This window comes from Mauremys mutica, chromosome 2 (genome assembly GCF_020497125.1).
Source record: "Mauremys mutica isolate MM-2020 ecotype Southern chromosome 2, ASM2049712v1, whole genome shotgun sequence".
NCBI classification, from domain to species: domain Eukaryota; kingdom Metazoa; phylum Chordata; order Testudines; family Geoemydidae; genus Mauremys; species Mauremys mutica.
In genome coordinates, this window is record NC_059073.1 from 145,055,630 (window position 1) to 145,078,937 (window position 23,308).

The window sequence follows — 23,308 nt, forward strand, 5'->3', positions numbered from 1 at the left end:
CAGTGTCTATGCCAGACCCACCCCCCACTAGAGCCGGGAACACGACCCAGGAATCTCGGCTCCCAGCCCCCTGTTCTAACCACTAAACCCCACTCCCCTCCCTTGGCGAGGAACAGAACCCAGCAGTCCTGGCTCCCAGCCCCCTGTTCTAACCACTAAACCCCACTCCCCTCCCTTGGCGAGGAACAGAACCCAGCAGTCCTGGCTCCCGGCTGCTCTGCTCTGGCCACAACTCCCCTTAATGGCCAGTGGTTCTTACCGAGAGCCCCCCGTGGGACACACCAGGGGCCACGTCGTAGGCGATGCCCACGGGCACCAGCATCACATCGGCGACGGCTCCGGCACGGACAGCACCCAGCACCAGAGCCAGCCACTCCCCGCCAGGGGCGGAGAGCCGGGGCTCACCAGAGACTGGATCCTCCAGGAAGATCACCAGGTGCTGCCGGCTCTTCAGCAGCTCCTCGATGTACTGCGGGCGGGAGAGGAACCTCATGGGATCGGAGACAGGGTGCAGCCAAGTTCCCCTTCACCCTAAGCCTTGGGGGCAGGGAATATCCCCCCCTCCCCAGCCAGGCGGCAGAGAAGTGGTGGTTACTCCCTAAAATCGTCTGCTCCTGTCGCCACCCCGGGTGGCCCCATCTGGCTCACCCCTGCTGCCCACCCTCATTCCTTACATCTCCCCCAGCCAATCACATCCCACCCTCCTTCTCAGCTCCCCCCAATCCCTCCCCTCTTCCCACGGGCCAAAGGCCCCTTCCCCCAGGGGAATAATCCCACAGCCCGACAGATCTCACAGCCAGGGAGCGCTTCCCGAGATCCAGGTCCAATTTCCTCCTGCGACGTCCACTCTCCACCCCACAGAAGTGTGGTTTTCCACCAGGCTCTACCACTCAGGCAGCCCCCCTCGTGGCTCTTAGCCAGAACCAGGCCCTAAATCTGCCTGGGCAAGATCCGGGACTGATGCCCGCAGAGCCCTGCATGAGCGACCGAAAAATCTACGCAATGCCCAAAGGTCGGGCCACGCTCCACGAAGGTGTCTGAGCGCGATGGAGTCAATGGAAAGACTTGCACTGAGCAAAGCGGGCATTGGATTGGCCCTGCCTTCTTACGCATAAATCCTAGGGAATTTAGCAGGGAATAAACCAACCGGGGTCTAGAGACCCCGTCTCGTGCCAGGACCCAAGCGAGAACTTCAGACGTCGTTTTGTGAAAAGCCAGAGCGAGATCCTGGAATAGCCAACGGCCCAGGGCATGAGCATGGCAGGTTCAAATCCCTGCTCGGCCCGATTCAGCTTGAGGGTTTGAACTTGGGTCTCCCCCATCCAGCTGAGCACCCGAACCACTGGGCTGCTTGCTATTCTGGGGGGCTCGCTCCAGTTTTTCCCAAAGGAGCAGGGTTCCTGAACAAGCCCCCAACAACCTTCCGAAATAACAATGCTGGGGGGCTCACACACACAACTCCCGCATCCTCCCCATTGAGCAGGTGGGGAAACCGAGGCAGGGGCAGCAACTCGGCCCAGGTCCCACAGTGAGTCAGTGGCAGAGGTGGAATTAAGCTAAGCGCCCGAGCAGTGCTCATCAAATGAATGAGACTGAAACCCGGGAAGGCCCTGGCTCCCAGGCCGGTGCTCCGTCCATGCGGAGGGTCCATCTAAGCAGGGCGGGGGTCGTTCTGACCTGTACCCCTCCCCTCCAACGGCTGGCACCTGCAAAGCTGGGGAGGGGACTGAGCCATACACCGAGCTCCAACTGACGGGAATGGGAGCAGGGTGTCTAAGTCTCCTAGTCAGCTATGAAATCCTTAACCACGTGCTTTAGGAGTCTCAAACCACTGGCTAAGGCTTTCACCACGTTCCCCCCTCCCCCAGAGTAGGGTCCCACGCCACCCCTTGGCTCACGGCTCAGCTGCACGAACTCCTGCCCCTCCCCCACTTACCGAGGTGAGGACGGCCCTGGAGAGCGCGCCCCAATCGCCATCCGGCGCGTGCTCTGCTCCAGGCGGCAGGAAAACCCCTCCCAGCCGGCTCAGCAGGGCCCTGCAGGCAGAAACAGACACAGACACTGCAGAGAGCCCACCTGGGCCTCCCCGGGAGACAGGACGGCCACCTCTCCCTCCCAGCCCTTTGCCCGTGGTCCCCCGGCGGGAGAAAGGTTCCGAGGGAGAGGCCAGAAGAATGAAAGTAACGGGGCAGATGAGGAGAGAAACAGGGGAGTCACACAGCTCAGGGAGCCGGCCACGCAGAAGTCAGATGCCTGTAACTCCGGCTCTAAGCCTTACCTGAGGCTTGGGGTAAAGGTCTGGTATTCCCAGGTCACCCGGGGCACCCCCAGGCCCTGAGAAAACAGGAGGAAGGGGAGCAGCAGCCCATCCAGCTGGGACTTGCGAGTCGAGAGGAAAACCAGTGGGACGTCAGGCTGCAAGGAGAAAACGACGGGGGGTGTGCGGGGTGCAGCTGAGGCTGCGTACCAGCACAGGTGAGCCCAGGCCTCCCACGTTCGCCGAGGAGTATCCACCAGGCAAGCCCGGCCACACTGACAGGACAGGCATTTCCAGGAGCATTTCCCAGGGTTGTCTTAGCCCCTGGCCGGCTGTGGCCACTCCAGGGCTGGGTTCACAGTGTAACGTGGCAGAACCTGTCCGTCTGCTCCATGAGGCTTGTGCAGAAGCACTCTTAGCCCACCGGTGCCCCCAGCTGCGGCGAGACGCCCTGCTACCAGAAACGGGCCAGGGACCCAGCAGCGGTGGAAAAGCGTGTGCGTGGACGGGAGGGGGATTTGGATTTAAACCCACATCAGAGCCCTCATCCACACTACAGAGGGACCCACAGGCCACGCCATGCCAGCTGAACAATGCGCACAAAGGGGGACCCACTGCAGACAATATACTGCACACCCCTACAAGATCCTGGGCACTGCTCCCCACACAGCCCCCTGGCAAGTCACCGGATGCCCGGGGCCCAATCCAAAGCCCACCGGGATTTTTCCATTCACTTCAATGAGCATTTGATCAGACCCTTAAATAGAAAATTGGTCCGTGGCGACCGGAGACAAGTCCCACGCTCTAGACGACAGCTGGAAAGGCCTCTGGTGGAGGCGCACAACGGAGCTTGATGCCCCAAGGACCCAGATGTGCGGCCCTGTGAGCAAACCGCATACCCTGCCTGCAGAGGAGCTCTCAGAGCACTCTGCGAACAGCGGAGGGGCTCTGTCCACTTGGACACCAAGCCCCTGCCACACCTGCTATTGCAGAGGTCCCCAAACTATGGGGCTCGCCCCCCTAGGGGGGCATGGAGGAACATCTGGGGGATGCAGGGGTGCCCAGGCTAGTCCCCACAAGCGGTGAGGAGGGAGTGCCACCCAGCTCCTCCCTGCCCCCAGCTCTGATCTGGTCCAGCCCCCAGCCACGTCCCCGTCTCCCAGCCCTGCGCCTGGCCCTGTCCTCAGCCTCAGCGCGGCTCCGCTCCTGGCCCTGCACCAGCCCCCAGCCTCCGCCACTGGCCACGGCTCCCTTCCCAGCCCAGGGCCAAGGCTGGGGGCAGATCCGTAAAGCGCCTTCGCCTAAGCCTGGCAGGGGGCGCTCAGGGGCCAGGGCCCGCAACTGCTGCCAGCTTGAGATCAAAAGGGCCGAGTGACTCAGGGACTTAAGCCTCATTGACTCTCTGGGATTCAGGCTCCTAAGGCAGTTAGGCCCTGCTGAAAACGTGACCCTAAGCAATTTGCCTCCAGGCTGCACAAGGATTCAGGCAGCGTCGGGAACGGGACCCAGCTCTGCGCCCTGTGCTGAGCCCACTACGTGGTGACCACAAGCATCAGCGCGAAGGTGCCAGGGTAACTGAGTGTTGTCGGGAGCCCTACCTAAGGAGGAAGCGGAAGGATGGGCCGGTGGCTAGGGTTCCAATCCCTGCTCTGCCATAGACTCCAGTGTGACCCTGGGCAAATCTCTTAGCCGCTCGGTGCCTCAGTTTCCCACCTGTACAATGGCGATATCAGCCCTGCCCTGCCCCCCATGCATGAGGATAAAGGCATTACGGGAGCTCAGACACTAGGGTGGCAGGACTCGCCCAAGTGCCTTAGGCAGATAACCCGAGGAACAGGGCTCTTGGCAGAGCCATCTCAGCCCCCCCACTGCTCCTTACCGTCTGGGCTGCCCGGCGCACCATCTCCAGCTGCCCTTTGTGGAGCAGCACGTTGAGGAACACGCGGTTGAGGAGTCTGAGCAGAGCCCAGCTGCAGAGCCTGGGGGAGAGGGAAAGAAAGGCTCGCTGATATCCCATACCAAGGCTTTCGCCTCCTGCTCGATCGCCTGGCAGCCACAATCCTGGAAAGGACCACCGGCCCGTATAACTCTCAGTGGACACGTTCATACCTCCCTCCACCTTTCTCCAAGTGGGGCAATCCCGCGTTAGGCCCCTCAACAACCTCATTTCCCATCACGGAGTGTCCATCCCCAGTCTCTGCGCCCTACGCTAGGAGGGGTGGAATCACACCTTTATACACTCTACTTTCTAAACTTTACTGGCATCTTCTACTCATCAGCCCCGACATTTGCCCCAAGGAGCTACGGTACGATGCCGCGCATCACACGGGCGGGCACCACCGTCAGTCACCACCAGTTCTAGGGATTTCAATTCCCCGTCTCCCCGCAGCGTTCCCCACCGAGCCGCACACGCTCACCACCTCCAGGGCCGGGAATTCACTCGCTCCTCCCTGCCGCTTGCCCATGGGGAGGACTGGGCTGAGAACCTCCCGACTCATTTCACAGAAGCCTGAGAGTTTAAACAAGCCCCCTCCAGGCCTGACCCAGAACATAAGCCGGTGCCAGGGCAACCGTTCAAATGCGTGGTACACGGGAGGGCTGCTGGGAAACTCATCCTAGTTCAACCCCATCCGGCCTGGCACTCTGGGGCCCAAACAGACCCCCACTGAAATCAACGCTATACAGTGGCACCCACTCATTCTCCACACGACCCCATCGGGCCAGGCGCTGCACATACACACGAGAGAGAAGCATGGCGTTGCCAGCTCTTGTGCTTTTACCGCAAGTATTGCAATAACTGGCATATTAGGAACCTAGGAGCGGAAGGGACCTCCGAGTCATCAGGAGCAGTCCTGTGGTATCGCAGGCCACCCGGCATGCCATCCCATTTATCAATGTATCAAGGTCCATTTTAGAACTAGTTCGGCTAGTTTTCCCCCTCTCCCCCCCACTACTCCTGTTGGTAGTTAGGAAACCTTCCTCTCATTTCCAGCCTACATTTCCTCATGGCCAGTTTATCCCCATTCGATCTTGGGCCAAACATGGTCCTTGAGCTTCGATAGCTCTTCCACCTCCCTGGAGTTTTTTAAAGCTCCAGCTTCCGGAGTCATGCGTGAGAATCCGGATGCGTGAGAATCTCAGCTTCTTTGATTGAGCAAAAGTTTCCAGCCCTTGTTGTAGAGGTAGAAAAGCATGAAAATAGGCCCCCAGCACAGCCTAGTGGCTCAGAAGCCAAAAGGAGAGCCCCCCACCTCAATATTTTTTTTAATGTTGTGGTTTTTCTGGGGTTTGCAGTGCTGACACTATTACACTCTCCATTTTCCAGATGGGGAATGGAAGCAAGGAGAGTTAAATGACTTACCCAAGTGACTCAATGACAGAGGAGAAACTCAAAACGCAGACTTGCTGCGTCTCAGGCCCAGTCTACACGAGAAAATTAAGTCGGCTTAATTTCCGGGGTGTGAAAAATCCACCCTAAGAGTGAGATTTAATTCAAATGCAGTGTGGTCTAGTGGTTAGAGCACTAAACTGGGTCTCATGCCACCTGGGCCCAATTCCTCGCTCTGCCCCTGGCCTGTTGGGTGAGCTCGGGCAAGTCAGGTCCCCCTCTGTGCCTCGGTTTCCCCATCTGTACAACAGGGCTAATGGCACCGACCCACCTTTGTGAAGTGCTTTGAGATCCTCAGATGAAAAGCGCTACATGAGCTAGGTATTATCATCACATTTCAATGTTCAACCCACGTCTTTAAGCTCCCACAAAGTAAATGAACAAACAGGAGCTCTGTTTGCAACAAAAAAATTAACGCCCCTGCGTGATTAGGAAAAAAAATACAATAAAAATAAAATAAGCCCAGCGTGCAAACCCAGAACCCATCTCCCCCATCCCCACCCCCGAGCTCCTGCGTGATGTTTACCAGAAGTCTCTAAATGCTTTTATCCCTTGGGCAATTTCCCCACTTTAAATACTCAGACTGTTCGGAAAGGTTCTTTTATTACAGCTCAATCAGAGAAGCAATTAGGCCTCAATGGAAACTTTATCTGCCAATTTCTCAACAATCAAAAAAAAAAAGTTCACCTTTTCTTTTAGGTGAAGGCTTTGATGTTCACTTCCATGGGAAACGTTAGCACTCGTTAAAAGGGGATGGAGCTACCGAGAACGCACCGAGGTGCTGTACGGGCTTCCCCACGAAGCTCGGCCAATGCCCCTCCATCCCGACCCACCTGCAATTCTGCTAACACCTCTCAGGTCCGACCCACAGCCCACCCTGCTCCAGCCCCGAGCTACTTCACGCACAGCTCTGCCGGAACCCCTCAATCCTGACCTGCATCCCTGATTCCCCAGCCCCTGGCTCCCCTCCCCCACCAGCTCTGCCGGTACCCCTCAATCCCAACCTGCAATCCCCTGGTCCTCCAGCCCCTAGGCCCTCCCCCCTTCCTCCCCTCCCCCAAACCCAGCTCTGCCAATACCCCTCAGTCCTGACCCGCATTCCCTGGTCCCCCAGCCCCTGGTTTCACTGCCCCGCCAGCTTTGCCAGTACCCCTGAATCCTGACCTGCAGCTAAGGTGGCCATGAACACGTTCCCAGAACACCAGACGTGCCAGTACCGCCAGGCATGGCGTGAGCCCAACCCCGCTGGCATAACCCCACGTGTACCATGCACTTGAGGTCACGCTGGAGGGGGAAGATTAGCATGCTCTTAAAAATGGCACCCCCTGTTGGTTACTTGTCAAAACCGCATCCGGTCTCCTCCCAGTCCTGCATAGGGGACAAACCTCTCAAGCAGGGGACTGTCCAATTTAATACAGGACCAGCAGCCTCCCCCACTAGCTCCCTGTGATCCCAGCCCTGGGCTCCCCTCCCCCACTAACTCCATCGGTACCGCTCAATTGCGACCCGCAGCGCCCTGCTACTCCAGTCCGGGATCTCTCCTGGGACCATCCAGCACAGCTGTGTGTTGTTTTTTGACCAGAACATATCTCTGAACCACCACCCGATCCCAAACCCTCTTCACCAGGGATTCCACCTCGCCAGCCCAGGGCCCCAGCCGCAGCCAACCACCAGCTAAGTTTGAAACACAGGAAAAACATCCCCGACTTTGCAAAAAACTTAAAATACAAACACACACACACAGGCTCCTAGCAGGGATCTGACTTGCCATCACCACCACCGCCCACGCACCCACTGCGTCACTGCACGACACCTCAGAGAGCAAGCCACAGGGCAGGCGGGCACAGAATGCACTCACACACACTCTTCGCTTTCTGCCGGGCGGGTTAATTTCGTGCAGAGGAACGGAGCCAGACCCATCACTCTAATCACCTCTCTGCTGCTTTGCAGGCCTAGATCTCAGAGTGCTTTGCCGAGGAAGGTTTGTGTCACTCTCTCCATCCTGAAGACAGGAAAACTGAGGCACAAGAGTCTTGCTTGCCCAAGGTTACACACAGCAAGTACATGGCAGAGCTGGGACGAGAACCTGGTCTCTATTACCAGCCCCCTCGGAAAATTCTGCTGCTGCTCCATATACACAGCAGAATGGGTGCCAGACCCCCCTGTAGCCCTTGCCCGGCCCTCTCCGCAGAGAGGGGGGACATACCTCAGTATGAAAAGGGAGAGAGGAGACTGAATCTGGCCCAGGATGCTCAGCACTTCACTCCTCCATTGTGCCCGGGATTTGCTGAGAACGGAGCCAGCCCCTCTCACCTGGGGGACCTCCAGAGACATGACATCCTGCACCCTGGGGAGAAAGGGAGAGCAGGTGAAAAACAAGAATGCCAAGCAAAGCCGCAGGATTTAATATGCTATCCAGGGCGCCTAATGCACCCCAGCAACCAGAGCCTAAGGACAGCCAGCCGCCAACACCCTATTAACGGTTATCGGGGGCGGCAAGGAGAGACCCCAGCGTTACGCTGCACGCCGGAGAGACACTGCGATCTCATGCACCTGAGCAAGGCCGGGGTGGGAAGCCCAGGAAAGCTGCAGCGTCTCTGGCGGGCAGAGCAAAGGGCACCAACGAGATATGGGTTCGAGTCCAGGCGGGGACAGATTTAGGGGGGCACTGTATTGTTGTCAGATGAGAAATCCGAGGCCCAGTGAATAAGCTCTCGAAGAGCAGAGCTGCTAACTCCAATGTCCTGGCCAAATTCCAGCCCCAGTCAGTTAAATTCTGCCTCCCTAAACGTCCCCCGAGGTTTCTGCTCACACCGGGCTCCCCTCCAGGCCTGTCTGCCTTTCCCCAGACAACAGACTGCAGTTCGCTGCCGACCAAAGGGCAGGTAAAGCCCAGGGGTGTCGTCCCATAGGCTCTGCGTCAGGCCCGAAGGGGACGTATTGCAGATCAGACAGAGGGTATGTCTACACTATGGGATTATTCCGATTTTACAGAAACCGTTTTTTTAAAACAGATTGTATAAAGTCGAGTGCACGCGGCCACACTAAGCACATTAATTCAGCGGTGTTCGTCCATGTACCGAGGCTAGCGTCGATTTCCGGAGCGTTGCACTGTGGATAGCTATCCCGTAGCTATCCCATAGTTCCCGCAGTCTCACCTGCCCATTGGAATTCTGGGTTGAGATCCCAATGCATGATGGGGCAAAAACAGTGTTGCGGGTGATTCTGGGTAAATGTCGTCACTCAATCCTTCCTCCGTGAAAGCAACGGCAAACAATCATTTCGTGCCCTTTTTCACCTGGATTGCCCTAGCAGACGCCATAGCACGGCAACCATGGAGCCTGTTTTGCCTTTTGTCACTGTCACCATATGTGTACTGGATGCTGCTGACAGAGGCAGTTCTGCAGTGCTACACAGCAGCATTCATTTGCCTTTGCAAGGTAGTAGAGACGATTACCATCCCTATTGCACTGTCTGCCATTGTAAATTGGCGATGAGATGATGGTTATCAGTCATTTTGCACCGTTTGCATTTGGAAATTGGCAATGACGGTTATCAATCCTTTTGTAACGTCTGCTGCTGTCATGGGTGCTCCTGGCTGGCCTTGCTGAGGTCGGCCGGGGGCGCATGGACAAAAAGGGGAATGACTCCTTGGGTCATTCCCTTCTTTATGTTTTATCTAAAAATAGAGTCAGTCCTGCCTAGAATATGGGGCAAGTGTACTAGAGAACCAGAGAGCACAGCCGCTCCGTGTTAGAGCCCCAGAGATCCCGCAGAAATGATGAGCTGCATGCCATTCTAGGGGATGCCCCTGCAACAACCCCACCCGTTGCTTCCCTCTTCCCCCAACCCTCCTGGGCTACCGTGGCAGTGTCCCCCCGCATTGGTGTGATGAAGTAATAAAGAATGCAGGAATAAGAAACACTGAGTTTTTACTGAGATAAAATGAGGGGGAGGAAGCCTCCCGCTGCTATGATAGTCCAGGCAGGACATTAAAGGGTAGGGGGGAAGAGGAGCGCAGCCTCCCGCTGCTATGATAGTCCAGGCAGTACAGAATCTTTTCTTTAGACATGAAGGGGGGGGGGCTGATGGAGCTCAGCCTCAAGTTGCTATGATGAGGACGGTTACCAGCCATTCTGTACCGTCTGCTGGGAATAACCAGGAGTCATTCCTATTTTTACCCAGGCGCCCCCGGACGACCTCACCGAGGCCAGCCAGGAGCACTCATGGGCTGATGATGACGATGGATAGCAGTCATATTGTACTGTCTGCCACCGGGAAGGGGATGCTGGTGTTCAGCGCTGCAGCACCCCGTCTACCAGCAGCATGCAGTAGACATAGGGTGACATTGAAAAAAGGCGAGAAACGATTTTTTCCCTTTTCTTTGGGGGGGGGGGAGAAGGGTGTAAATTGACGACATACACCCTGAAACACCCGGGAAAATGTTTTTGACCCTTCAGGCATCTGGAGCTCAGCCAAGAATGCAAATGCTTTTCGGAGACTGCGGGAACTGTGGGATAGCTGGAGTCCTCAGTCCCCCCTGCCTCCCTCCATGAGCGTCCATTTGATTCTTTGGCTTTCCGTTATGCTTCTCATGCAGCACTGTGCTGAGTCCCTGCTGTGGCCTCTGTCTATCATAGCCTGGAGATTTTTTCAAATGCTTTGTCATTTCGTCTTCTGTAACGGAGCTCTGATAGAACAGATTTGTCTCCCCATACAGCGATCAGATCCACTATCTCTCGTACGGTCCATGCTGGAGCTCTTTTTGGATTTGGGACTGCATCGCCACCCGTGCTGATCAGAGCTCCATGCTGGGCAAACAGGAAATGAAATTCAAAAGTTTGCAGGGCTTTTCCTGTCTACCTGGCCAGTGCATACGAGTTCAGACTGCTTTCCAGAGCGGTCACAGTGGTGCACTGTGGGATACCGCCCGGAGGCCAATACCGTCGATTTGCGGCCACACTAACCCTAATTCGACATGGCAATACCGATTTCAGCGCTACTCCTCTCGTCGGGGAGGAGTACAGAAATCGGTTTAAAGAGCCCTTTATATCGATATAAAGGGCCTCATTGTGTGGACGGGTGCAGGGTTAAATCGGTTTAACGCTGCTAAATTCGGTTTAAACGCGTAGTGTAGACCAGGCCAGAGAGACAGAGCACAGGATTCAGGATCAGCCTGGCTGAATCAACGCTTTCAGCCAATTGTCGCTACGCTGGTGCTGGTTCGTTTCCTTCCTGGCCCATCTGTGAAAGGAGCTTCCATCCGGAAAGGCCTGATCCAAAGCCCCTGGAAGTCAGTGGGGACCCCGTTAAATCCAGCACGCTTGGGCCCAGCGCCATCTCTTAAGCGGCCAGATTGGAGCAGGTTGTGGCAAGGAGTTAACCACACCTGACAGGTGCCCAAGAGTTCTGCTGCTATTAAACACTCAGTATCATTTTCCTTCTTCACAGCTGTTTCCATCTGGAGCTCCCCGTCCCCATCCGTCACCCTGCGAGGGGAAGGGATACAGCTACTGGCTGGGGATGTAGCACCATCCCTGTAAAAGGCACTCAAACCCCATGGCGTGACAATGATCACACCACGGCCCCATCAGACTGAGCACTAATATCTCTGTTTCCTTGTATTTCCCTGACGGTCTGTCTCCACCTGTTGTCTCTTGTCTTATACTTAGATTGTCGGCAATTTGGGGCAGGGACCATCTTCGTGTTCTGTGTCTGTACAGCTCCTAGCACAATGGGGCCGGATCTCAGTCAGGTGCAGCTGTGATATCATCACTGATAAATTCTATTCTAGATGACACTGAAAAAACTCAATTTATCACGTGCCTCTGTGCCTTTCCCAGCGCACCGCTCCCACCAGCTCAACTTCTGCACCGTTGCTTTAGTCATCTAACCTCTCAGGCTGACATCCAAGACAAACAGCTCGTAATTTATCAGAGTAAGTGTGGGGGGGGGAGGGGGAGAGAGAATGCCAGAGAGGTGTTAAATAAATGCAGATGAGAGTAGGACATCAGTATAGACAGAGGGCCCTTTGTGAAAATATTCCTCAGAGATAGTGCAATCTTTCTTTGCCCCTGCTACAGTGCCTGTCATCAGAGGCTCACAAAACACATTACGAACAGTGGGCCAGAAATTCAGCAGGCGTAAAACAGCACAAATCCACTAATGTTACGCCAGGAAAGACTCTGGCCCATTAATTCTCTCTTGTACATGTGGGAAGAGAGGCACAGGGCAAGGGCTTGTCTACACGGGAAAATTTACCAGCATTCCTTTGATAAAGGACTCTTCAACCTAACAGACAGAGATAACAAGAACCAGGGGTCGGGAGGTGAACATACACAAGTTCAGACTAGAAAGGAGGCGTACGTTTTGAACAGCGAGGGTTATTAACGACTGGAACAACTTATCAAGTGTTGTGGCGGATTCTCCGTCACTGGCGATTTTCAACTGAATAGGTATTTTTCTAAAAGACACGCTCGCACTGAAAGAGGAATTAATTCAGAAAAGTCCTCTGGCCTGTATTAAACAGGAGATCAAACGAGATGATCACAACCGTCCCTTCTGGCTTTATAAGCTACGCTGGTATAGTTACACCAGCATAACTCCCCGTGATTGGACACGCCCGTTCAGAATAGACTTATTTCAGGTTAGCGGAGGGCTCAACACTGAAAAATCGTACGTGCCCAAAGTGATATAAGCTGAACGGAAACAAGGCCATGGTATTCCGAATAAGAGTGTCAACACGGGAGTCATCCCAGCATAGCTATAGGGTACAGAGACTAGCCCAGGACTGCGGGCTGGGTGTATAACAGCAGAGTGAAGCATGCTGGACGATGCCTCTCTCCTTCCCTACTCGTAGCCCCGCTACTGCAGTCAGGCGCTTACGCTATGCTCGTCACAGCAGTATCTGATCCCTTCGAGCTATGACTCCCCATTTCTGAGATGGGGAAACTGAGGCAAAGGGAAGTGACTTGCCCAATCCAAGGACAGAGCCAGGACTAGAATCTAGGTCACCTGGCTTGGGTGCCTTCTCTACACGGAGGATTTTCCTCCCATTTGCACTTCCAGCAACTGGGAAAATTTAACTCTGCAAAAATTGAAAAAAAAAAGCTTAAAAATAAACATTATATTGTCTATACCAGCATGCCCGCTATAGGTCAAGAAAGGACTGGAGAGCTCCCTCAAAAGGCCAGTTTGGGTACCTCACACTCCTATTCTCTTCTAGAGGCCTGGCTCCCTGGTTGGACTACATTTCCCATGATGCACCAGTGTCCCTGCTTGGGGGACTGGAGGCAGGACAACCTGGCAGTCACACTGCCATGGTGCATCATGGGAGTTGAAGTGCAGCCAGAGCGCCTGTCCCATGGAGGCGGATAGGAGCATGAGGTAACGGAACCACAACTCCTATGAGGTACACCACAGCAACATTTCAGATGCAAAATTTTTCAAATTTTCGAGTATCCAGATTTTTGATGCAAAAATAAAACTTTTCCAAGGAAAGCAGACACTTTTAATATTCAGTTAATCAAAAAACCAATTTTCCATCCAAAAAAATGTTGATCAACATTTTTTAAACCAGCCCCACCTAACAGTTAGCACAGCCCTGGCGTCCTGTTGGAGAGGGCATAAGTTGCTGGGTAGGGAATAGAACCCAGGAGTCCTTACTCAGATGCCCTCCCTGTCCTGAGGTTCATAGCCCCATGACATTGGATCCTGCACTCAGTTCTACTTTATTCTGAAGGTGACAAGGGCACATGGTCTAGTGGTTAGAACAGATTTGGGCCAAATTCTCCCATCGTCCTGTTCAAAACCCTAAACCAACTGGCCACTGCTACAGTCAGAACAACACAGACCCGGAGGCAAGATCCAAACAACATAGGGCTGGAATACCATGAGGCACAGCGGAGAAGGGAGGGGAGATAAGAGCAAAACTCCAGAGCCAGCCCGTAGGGTAAATAACCTCAGGTTGCTCTCACACGAGGAACGATACCTTTTGCTGCGGAAGATTCTCTCCTGGAGATCTCGCGGGGTCTCAGAATCAACTTTCCACTCGAGGATCGCAAGGAAGTAACAGAGTCTTCTTACCAGCCAGCCCCTGTACCTAGAGAGAGAGAGAGAGAAAGAGACACTCTGCTAGGTAATTACAGAACCCATGGACATGTGATACATTACATGCATTCCATAATCTAGGTATACCCTTCCAGGGTACTACTGATACTTGTAAGCACTTGTATATGCACTTTTCATATGTAGATCTCAGAGGAGGTCAGGATCATTATCCCCATGGGGAAACTGAGGCACCGAAAGGGGACGTGACTTGCCCAAGATCACACAGCAGGCCAGTGGCAGAGCTGGGAACAAAGCCAGGTTTCCTGCATCCAAGACCACTGCTCTACCCACTAGGAAACACTGCCTACCCATTCGGAGCTTTTCCTTAATGGTGTAGTATCAGTCCCTTGACATGTCCCCTCATTCAAGTGTTTCATTTTTTTAACAAGCCCATCCCTCCTTCGCGACATCCTCCCTTCCGGGAACGACTGACGTAGGTCAGCGGGTGTTGGAGTGCGTCTAATCTCAGTATTTAATCCTTAATGTATTGGTACTTGCCAGACCTCCAGCCAAATGCTAGCTGAGATAACTTTTACTGCAGCATGGTCGAGCAGATAGCGCACTGGACTGGGAACCCAAGACCTTGGTTCTAGTCTCTGCTCTGCCACTAGCCTGCTGAAGTCAGCTCAGCTCTCTGGCCAAGATTTTCAAAACCGACTTGTGACTGCGGATTCCTCATTTCTGGGCCTGATTGTCACATAGGGCCAAACACCCGCCCTCTCAAAACCAGGCCCCTTTCACAAGACTCAAGGTGGGGGGCCCCAAAAATTGAGCTGGCCCCGAGGTTGCTGGTCATTTATGGACACCGTGACCACTGCGCCTCAATTTCCCAATCTGTAAAATGGGGCTAATGGTACTTGGTAAAGCGCTAGAGAAAAGCCAAGTGCACGTATGTATAGAAGTGGCGCTCCCATGCTAAAAACCGTATTGATTTAGGGATCTCTCTCTCGACCATGAAACCACAGGTCTCGGAGCTTCCTTCTAGGAAAGGAGAACATCCAGGACGTTCCTGCATTAGCCAGGAGAGAAAAGGCATTTCCCCGCTCTCACTTCGGATCTCATGAAGGGCAAACGTTCCTGATATGAACTTTGCACTTCACTGTACCAAGACCCACGCCAGTGTCCTGTTAATATCACTCGAGACTGAGGCAAGATCCCTGAATGCATCAGGTCTCCAATCAGGAGTTCAGTCCTCAATCAGTACCAGGGAATGCTAAGAGATGAAAGGACTTCATTAACACCCAACGTTTTGCAAGCCACCAGGGCAAGAAATGAAGACTGAACCCCACTAGAAATACTGGAATCCTAGTGACACAGAGGTTCCGTTTCTCACCTGCCCATGGCTGTGACGAGATATCAGACACTAAACATCGCACACGTCTGGTTACTATCTTGCGTTCCCGTCGCTCCCCTGGTTTTAGCATCTGTAACTCGTGAAATGCTACGAGGCGAGATGAATTATTTAAACCCTTTCGAAAACTGGAGCTGTGAGGTTTCAAGCAGCGGGAAGCATGGTGACCCCACCTGCAAGAGCGCTGAACGGTCATGGATCCCACAGAAACTGACAGGAGCTGCCGCATGCTCCAAAATCAGCATTGAGAGAGTTAAACATCAGGGGACAAACCCTCCGTCAGTGTAAATCGGGGGAGCTCCAACAATCTCCATGGAAGCCAATGACTTACATCAGCTGAGGATCTGGACATGTGTATGTTGCATACGTCCAGGGGAGAGGAACCAGAATCACCTCGTTTTTAACATCCTTTGTCACACAAACTGCCAGGGCTAGAAACAGCTTGGGCAGCCCTACCCAAAATGCTTTGTAAGCATTTCATAGAATCATTGAATATCAGGGTTGGAAGGGACCTCAGGAGGTATCTGGTCCAAGCCCCTGCTCAAAGCAGGACCAATCCCCAACTAAATCATCCCAGCCAGGGCTTTGTCAAGCCTGACCTTAAAAACGTCTAAGGAAGGAAATTCCACCACCTCCCTAGGTAACCCATTCCAGTGCTTCACCACCACCGGTCCCAGGGAAGGGATCAGAATGAAAACTCTGATCTCTGAATACAACCTTCCACACCAGAGTGGGAATCTACATGTTTTGGTAACAACTAACTACTTGGTTGAATCTCTAGTCCCCTTTTGCTGTGGCTGTTACATGAAATTGGGGTGGGTGGGCGGATGAGAATGAATCAAATACTCTCCTCTCCGCTGTTAATAACACTTAGTCTTGATGGGCCTGCAGCTTTCAAAAGGCTTTACAAACAATCCTTAAAGCAATCAATTATTAGACTAATTAGCGCATGAGGCTAACTTATGAATCCTCCCCATCACTCCAGTGAGGTAGAGAAATGAATATTATTCTTGCTTTTGTTCGGAGGGAAAAGAGACCCGCCCCGGATCCCACGGCAAATCTGTGCAGGGCTGGGCTCAGACCACATCTCCGGCATGGAGATAACACGAGAAGAGTGGTGCCCAGAAAACTGCCCCATTCCAACCCTCTCCTACCCTGCACCCTTTCCCCAGCCCCCTCCAACACTCACCTGGTGTTTTCCTCCGTCACCTGGAGAACATTGTGAAAGCCCAGGGAGGGAAGGTGCTTGTGGAAGGAAGATTGCTGAAAGCAGACAGAGGCACGGCCATTAGTAGAAACACACCCTGAATAGCAGGGCCCCCCCTTCTCCCCTGGGAATTCACTCCTCTGCCAAGGATAACCCAGGAACCCTCCATCCCTGCCAGCACTGGGAGGGTGAGTTCCTTCTCTCTTTACCCGGCAGCTGCCAGCAGCGCCAGGTGCTGCCCAGAGGCCAGAATCTGCTTTGGTGCTGGTGAAAGGTGGCAGCTGGGAAGACCCAGACTGGAGGCTTCTGTCCTAGCCCTGCCCAGGAGGGACCAACTCTAGGGGTAAGCCCTTATGAAAGCAGAAGCCACCAACCGCCACCAGGCTGATCCCCTCCTTCTTCCAATCTCCCCTCCTTACCCAGCTCTTCGGGGTGCAGGTCTGACAGCAGCGCCCCACGAACGGGCGGTACTTGCCCAGAAAAGGGGTGACGATCTCCAGCTTCACCCCAAAGCCCAAAGGCCAGGTCTTCATCTGAGGAAGAGACGAAACAAAGCCTGTTTCTCCCAACCCCCCGCCCACCCCATCACCCGAAACCCCAGCACGGGAAATAAAAGCTTGCAGCCCCATCGCCTTTCCAGGAGACAGGTTCCTAAGTCACTTCAGCTGGGTCTTCACTGCCGCCTAGCTTTGATCATGGGGGAGTCACCTGGCTACCCCCGATCTCGAGAGATCGCAACCCCACCGCAGAGCTGCAGTCGGGTTCCGTGTGCTGTGGGCATGTTTCCTGTCCATGCCGGCGCTGCACCCAGCCACAAAGACTTCTGGGTATGTAGCCCATAGTTCATATCAGCCAGCACCCTTGGCGGCACTCTAGGCTCCCTGCTGCAGGACGTTGTGGGACAACTCGTCTGGCCCCTCTGGGTGGAAATGGCCTGACTCAGGGAAATTCATTCCCTGGCAGGGCTCAAGCAAGCGTGCTGCCCCCTCTTTGGTCTCAGAGGGTCCCACTCGCCCTGGTTGTTAGGTGTGAAGACTGAGGCTTGCCAAGCCGAGAGGATTTGGATAGTCAATTCCCATTCGTTTTAATGGGAACGTGGACTCTAAACCCCTAAGGCAAAATCTCAGCCCTCGTCTGCAATAGAACGAGCCTTGTATTGGGGACCCATCCAGCTAGTGAGACTGAAGGCTTCCGGCACTCGCTGTCACGTGGTGCCTCTTGCAATAACACAGACGCTCACCGCAGGTTCTGGAGCCTTGGCAGCCCCTAGGATCACTCCTGCTCCCACTCCCACTGATCTGAATAGACCCCAAGTGCCAGTCCCATCTGAATACACGGGGGTGACACTCAGTGTCCTTTATCCCCCTCCTCCGGGTCACAGCTCCCTCCCGCCTCGGCAGGGAGAGCGGTGCCACTACCGGGGTACCCTCCCGCCAAGGGATCACATACTTTTCTCTGGAGCACCTTCTCCTCAGCCAGCAGGATGCGGGCGGCGGCGTCCCGCTGGGTCAGAGCCACGGCTTGCCCTGATCTCAAAGCACAGGTTGGTGCGGGCTCTTCGGACCAGCGGCCCAGTGGGACAAGCAGCAGCGTCCGCGGAGGACAGCGTGCAGACGGGAGCTGTAAAGTCACAGACGAGAGGGCACCAGCTGGGGTGAGAGACAAGGAGGCACCCGGAGAAATCTCACCACCCAAAGCACCACCGAGAGGAAGGGCAGCCCAGCAGTTCGGTTGCTACTCTGGGATGCCAGCTCTGCTACAGAGGCCCTGGGGGACCTCGAGTGAGTCATTTAGATCCGTGCCTCAGCTTCCCATCTGTACAAACAGCACTGCCCTGCTCTCAGACACTGTGGGCCTGCAACCTATAGAGCCACCCAGGCGCTGCTCAGGCAGGAAGAGATCGCCTGGAATGAACATTTTGCTGTCCATGAAATGGCCTGGCCAAATCCTGTGGCCAACGCCTAATGCTTCAGAGGGAGGCAAACCACGCCTTGGCCAAGGGCGCATTAAGGCCAGGAAGGCGGAGGTCTCTATGGTGAAGAGGGGGATTGTACAAGGGACCCCTACAATGGCCCTAAGTGGCCGTTGCAGGTAGACCATCAAGCACGAGCAATCACACCAACTCCATACTCCCCCCACACATGGAGGCTCGAGCCTCTGAATTCGCGGCACTCTCTGGCGCACTGCCTGGGAGATGGTCTTAGCCGGAGATGGGCAAGGCTGGGCCGCAGATCCCCCGTGAAAGGAAAACTCCTTTCACAACCGGAGACCTCTCGAGGGGAAAGGCTAACTCCTCGGCTGAGAAATCAATTGTTCTGCAGCTCGTCTACTGCACAGAGAGGAAAAAAAACCCCAGCAGCCAATGCGCCCAAAGCCCTGAGGAGAAGAGTTTATTCTCCTTGTAATTCAGCTCCAATATCATTACAATTGACTTCTCCCTCCCACGCCCTGCTCGCTCTCACACGGAGACGCCAATCTCTACCAGGAAACTGCGTCTCCAGCCAACGGCAACTGGAGCACAGAGGCAGGGAGCCTGCCCCGCGCTGCGTCCCAGCCCGTGCTCAGCTCCACCAACCAAAGCCAACCCCATGGAACATAAGGGCAGGACAAAGAGAGGGCGGCCCAGCAGGCAGGAGGATGGACTGAGACGGGGAACACCTGGTCTCTATCCCCAGCTCTGCCACTGATGCATTGTACGGCCTTGGCCAAGTCACTTCCCCAAGCCGTGCCTCAGTTTCTCCTTATGCTTTGCCTATGTAGACAGTAAGCTCTTCAGGGCATGTACAATAGCGCTCCCATACCTAGAATACAGAGTCAAACACAAGGAGAGCAAGTTTCCCCTTTAGGATATTTTCCTAGCTCTTAAGAGATGCCACCCCGCCCCTTGGGATACAACTTCACAGCTTAACAGACACTCCCCATTGCTAGCTCCATCCCATCCCTCCTACGGGTTACACACCCTAAGCACCCACCCCTTCTTGGTGTTTGCACTCCTCCAAAGCCAGGCGCCGGTAGGGGATAATCCCCCCACCAGCACCACCACCCTTAAGTCAATCCCGCCAGCCCCTTAATCACTGCATTTGCAGCTTGGCTCTGAACTCCCTCCAAGTCCCATTTGTTCTGGCTGCTGACAGCACCTGCTGGTGTTTAGCAAAGCAATCAGGGAGCAGAGCTGGACAGAAGGGCAAAGAGGCTCCTTCTCTAGCACCAACGGGGCATCACAGCCTCTTTTTCTAATGCCCACAAAGGGCTTGAAGAGCGGAGGGAAGGTCCTGTGGCCGGGGCACTGAAGGGGGATGCAGGAGACCTGGGCTAGGCCAGGAGATGAATAAACCTTCCCTGGCCTTGTTTATCTGGAGCACGAACTCTTCGGGGGCGGGGACGGTTTCTCACTCCGCGAACAGGCAGTGCCTAGCACAAGGAGGCCATGTCTTAGTGGATCTCAGCAACGGGCTACTGTGATACCCTAAAACAGAACATGGTTATTTGGGGTCATGGGTCCCAGGGTGTTAACTCCAGTGTCCAGGCCAGATTCCCGCGTGGCTAATTCCAAGCTGCCTCCCCAGTAAAAAGACAGAATTCTGCTTCCTCAAACAGTAGCAAGGGCTCCTGCCAGCCAGCCAGCCACGGGAAGCACGTGGTATCGCAGCATGAATGCTCTGCACCGGTGCCCAGAGTTAATGCGGCATAAGAGTTTCCATTCTCAGCCCCTGTTCAGACAGGCTCATCACTTTCTGAAACATTCTCTCCCACACACACACTTTGTAAGTTCCAAGCTTAGAGTCCCAGATTCTACCCCTGCCTGGCCTCTGTGTGGAAACAAGTCCTATTTGCTCACATTTGCACCCCTTGTGCTTTGCACCCTTTGGACCCCCCGTCTTCTGCTTTCTGTTACCCCAGGTGCAAATCAAGAGGAATCCCTGGGAGTCAAAAGGCAGAAGTCTCCAAGGGTAGAATCTGGCGCAGGGGCGTACTCACTCAAAATGATTTTTAAAAATATCCGTGGGTCTTGTCCTTTAACATACAGTTGCTCTGTTACAAAAGAAAAAAAAAAGTTTCACACACACACACCCTTTTCCTTCTGTAACAAAACTTCCAGGACTACCCTCCCCCATCTAGCCACAAAAAGATAGGGTGGTCACCCCCTATTCTAACTTGTTGGGCCACCCAGGTTCAGACCCTGGGGTTTAACCCAGTATTTCCCAAACTTTTGAAAACTGAGTCCTCCCCATGCCCCAAACAAGGAAATGAAACCCAATCACATCCCACTTGCAACCCTCTCACGTCCCCCCCCGGGGAACCACTGGCATAAATCTTCATGCTGTCCTTTCTTACACATCATCATTGACATCGGAGTCAGTCCCCTCTGGAACAAATGGGGCAGTTCGCACATCTGAGCAATGGTTTCAGGCTCTCTGCAAATTCAGGCAGGCATCTCTGTATCAGTTACACTCAGTTCACACCTTGAGGATTTCCATCTCAAGTGTAAAAACTAGAGACTTACTTTAAAAAAAAAAAAGTTGAAACCCTGGAGAACAATGGAGAGGTCTGTCCATACACCCCCGAGAGTCTCCTTTGTGCTCTCATTTTGGAAAACACTGGTTTAAGCAAAAGCCCCTTGTTATGCTATTACTATCATGCAGACAACAACGCCTTCTGTTATTCGCTTCTTCCCCTACAACACACACACAGACAGGACAGCTGTCCCACCACCTTGCAAACCGCAACTGCGATGCTATATGCACACTACACTGTGGAAGATCCATGCAAGCAGCCCACGATCTAACATATGTTCTTTGTCCTTATTGAGCTGACAAGCAAGGCGTGCTTGCACAAAGCTGCATAATTGCTCCCAGAAATGAAACATTTAAAATGAAAACAAGGTGAAGAATTCGCAGTCCCTGCCAAGAGATCTGTACAGCACCAGACTGCAGAATCAGGCTGTAGATCTGTGGGAATTGGGGGCGGGCGGGAAGCTCCCAGCTCTGCCTCTGACCGCATGCGTGATCTTGGGCAAATCACCTTAGGCCTTGATTCTCAGATATGCCGAGCTAGCTGCAGTTAAGGGGAGCTGCGGGTGCTCGGTGTCTCTGAAAATATGGCCCTCGGTCTCTCTGTGCCTCAGTTCCCCCCCTGCACAAACAGGGAGAACACTTTCTTAGCCCACAGGGAGTGTTAGCAGAGCAACCCCATTTATGTATGTGAGATGCTCAGATACTACAGAGACGGGACCATGGAAGAACTTAGACAGGCTTGGAGAGATTCCTTAGTATCATCCATTAGTTTAAGCCATCTATTTGAAGAGGCGGGGATACCTAGGGGACAGAGCACTGGACTGGGAGTCAGGAGACCCAGGTTCTAATCCCAGCTCTGCCGGTGACTTTGAGCAAGTCACATCCCCCTCCCTGCCTCAGTTTCCCCACCCACCTTTTGTCTCGAGACTCTAAGGCCTCTGGGGCAGTCTCTCGCTGTGTGAATGTACAGCACCTGGGGGCCCTGATCTCTAGCGCTACTATAATACAAAGGACGTTTTTGCTCTACGTTAGTACCGTGCTTAGCACACTGGGGTTCTGCTCAGTGCCCAGGTACGTATGTGGCTCCCATTACTTAACAGCTGAGTGCCTCACGTTCTAACATAACAATTCTCCCCCACCTCTGTGAAGCAGGGCAGGGCTGGTAGCCCCATTGTACAGAAGGGGAAGTGAGGCCCAGAGAGGCTACACAGGAAGTCTGTGGCGGAGTCGGGGTTCAAACCCAAATCAAGTCCCAGGCTAGCACCCTACCCAATGGACCATCTTTCCTCTCCTGCAGCTCAACGCACACCTGCAATGCAAATCACAAAATATTCAATCCCTTCATATCGATTCCTAGGAGTCCGGAGATCATCATCCAGCATTTGCATGAAAAACACCACCACCGCTGAAGCTAAACCCACCAGCCGAGCCCTCAGCGCACAAGGAGATAGAACTGACATACAGTGCAGCTCCGCTCCTGAGCAGGCCAGTAATCCCACTGCTGAATCTTCCCAGACCATCTGCTGAGCATGGGGCAGTTCAGTGGATAGAGGTTAGTCTGGGGAAAAAGGATTATAACTGGATCACCCCCCAGATGATTTTGCCCATAAGGGAAAGATTTAAGTCCCCCCTGACTCCCCGTTGCTGCTTCTGCAAAATCTGTCTCTCTGAATATCCGTAAGGCGCTACGGCTTAAATTCTCAGTGTTTAGTGTCTTTCACGACATTTCTCAGGCCTCTCCCAAGCAGCCGGGTACGTCACCTCCTTCCTAACATCCCAGTAAAAGCAACTATGCTGGGAAACCTATTATTCCACGCTAAATGGCACCTGTGTTTTACCCGTGTTCCCAAATAGTACTAGACAATGCCCCAAATCATGCATACCAGAGACTTAAGAGTCAGATTTCAAGGCTAGAAGGACCTTTACAATCATCTAATCTGACCTCCTGCATAACCCCGGCTATAACATTTCACCCAGTGACGGCTGCATCCAACTCACACCTCGCGCCAACTCACGCCAGCTGGAGCATATCTGACATTCCTCCAAAAGTCAATAAAACTCTGCCTGTAATACAGCATCTCAGTAACAGCTCTATAAAGGGATTCTTGAGACTGTCAATGCAACATTTAGACTTGGGGGCAAGATAGCGCCACAGCAATTTAACATCGGTAGGAACTGTTTGAATCTGTTAGCCAATGTGTGTTTGCTCTAGGTACTGCACACCATATGAATATGTATTACACATTACATTACAGATAAATGGCAGCACAGATTTGCATGGTCTTCTGCTTACTCCTATTCACTTAGGCTAAGTATCCCAGAGCGTTTTGCAAAGCTGAAGTCAGCTTTGGAGCTAGCAAATATGAAATCTGCCAAAGTCAAGACACAATTTGTTCTATATCTTAATACAGGTACCGACACGGGCAACTGCTTCGGAATGTAGCATTCAAAATGAAGATCAGAAAAATACAGAATAAAACTA

The 23,308-nt window shown here is 53.6% G+C and overlaps 1 protein-coding gene across 3 annotated transcripts in view; it reads right to left on the reverse strand.

Moving 5' to 3' along the window:
- Positions 1 to 23,308, reverse strand: part of GPAT2 (glycerol-3-phosphate acyltransferase 2, mitochondrial) — a 42,158-nt gene that overhangs the window by 14,495 nt on the left and 4,355 nt on the right. For 2 of the 3 annotated variants that reach the window (XM_045004196.1, XM_045004195.1), the window contains exons 2-10: positions 17,762 to 17,932; positions 16,732 to 16,845; positions 16,295 to 16,368; positions 13,636 to 13,746; positions 7,852 to 7,992; positions 4,137 to 4,236; positions 2,279 to 2,415; positions 1,937 to 2,036; positions 260 to 469 (exon numbers count right to left, since the gene is read on the reverse strand). In XM_045004196.1, coding sequence (XP_044860131.1) covers positions 260 to 469; positions 1,937 to 2,036; positions 2,279 to 2,415; positions 4,137 to 4,236; positions 7,852 to 7,992; positions 13,636 to 13,746; positions 16,295 to 16,368; positions 16,732 to 16,845 — 987 coding nt within the window. In that variant the 5' untranslated portion in view covers positions 17,762 to 17,932. Of the gene's footprint in view, positions 1 to 259; positions 470 to 1,936; positions 2,037 to 2,278; positions 2,416 to 4,136; positions 4,237 to 7,851; positions 7,993 to 13,635; positions 13,747 to 16,294; positions 16,369 to 16,731; positions 16,846 to 17,761; positions 17,933 to 20,290; positions 20,345 to 23,308 lie in introns of all 3 variants that reach the window. The other variant, XM_045004194.1, reaches the window with a different exon arrangement.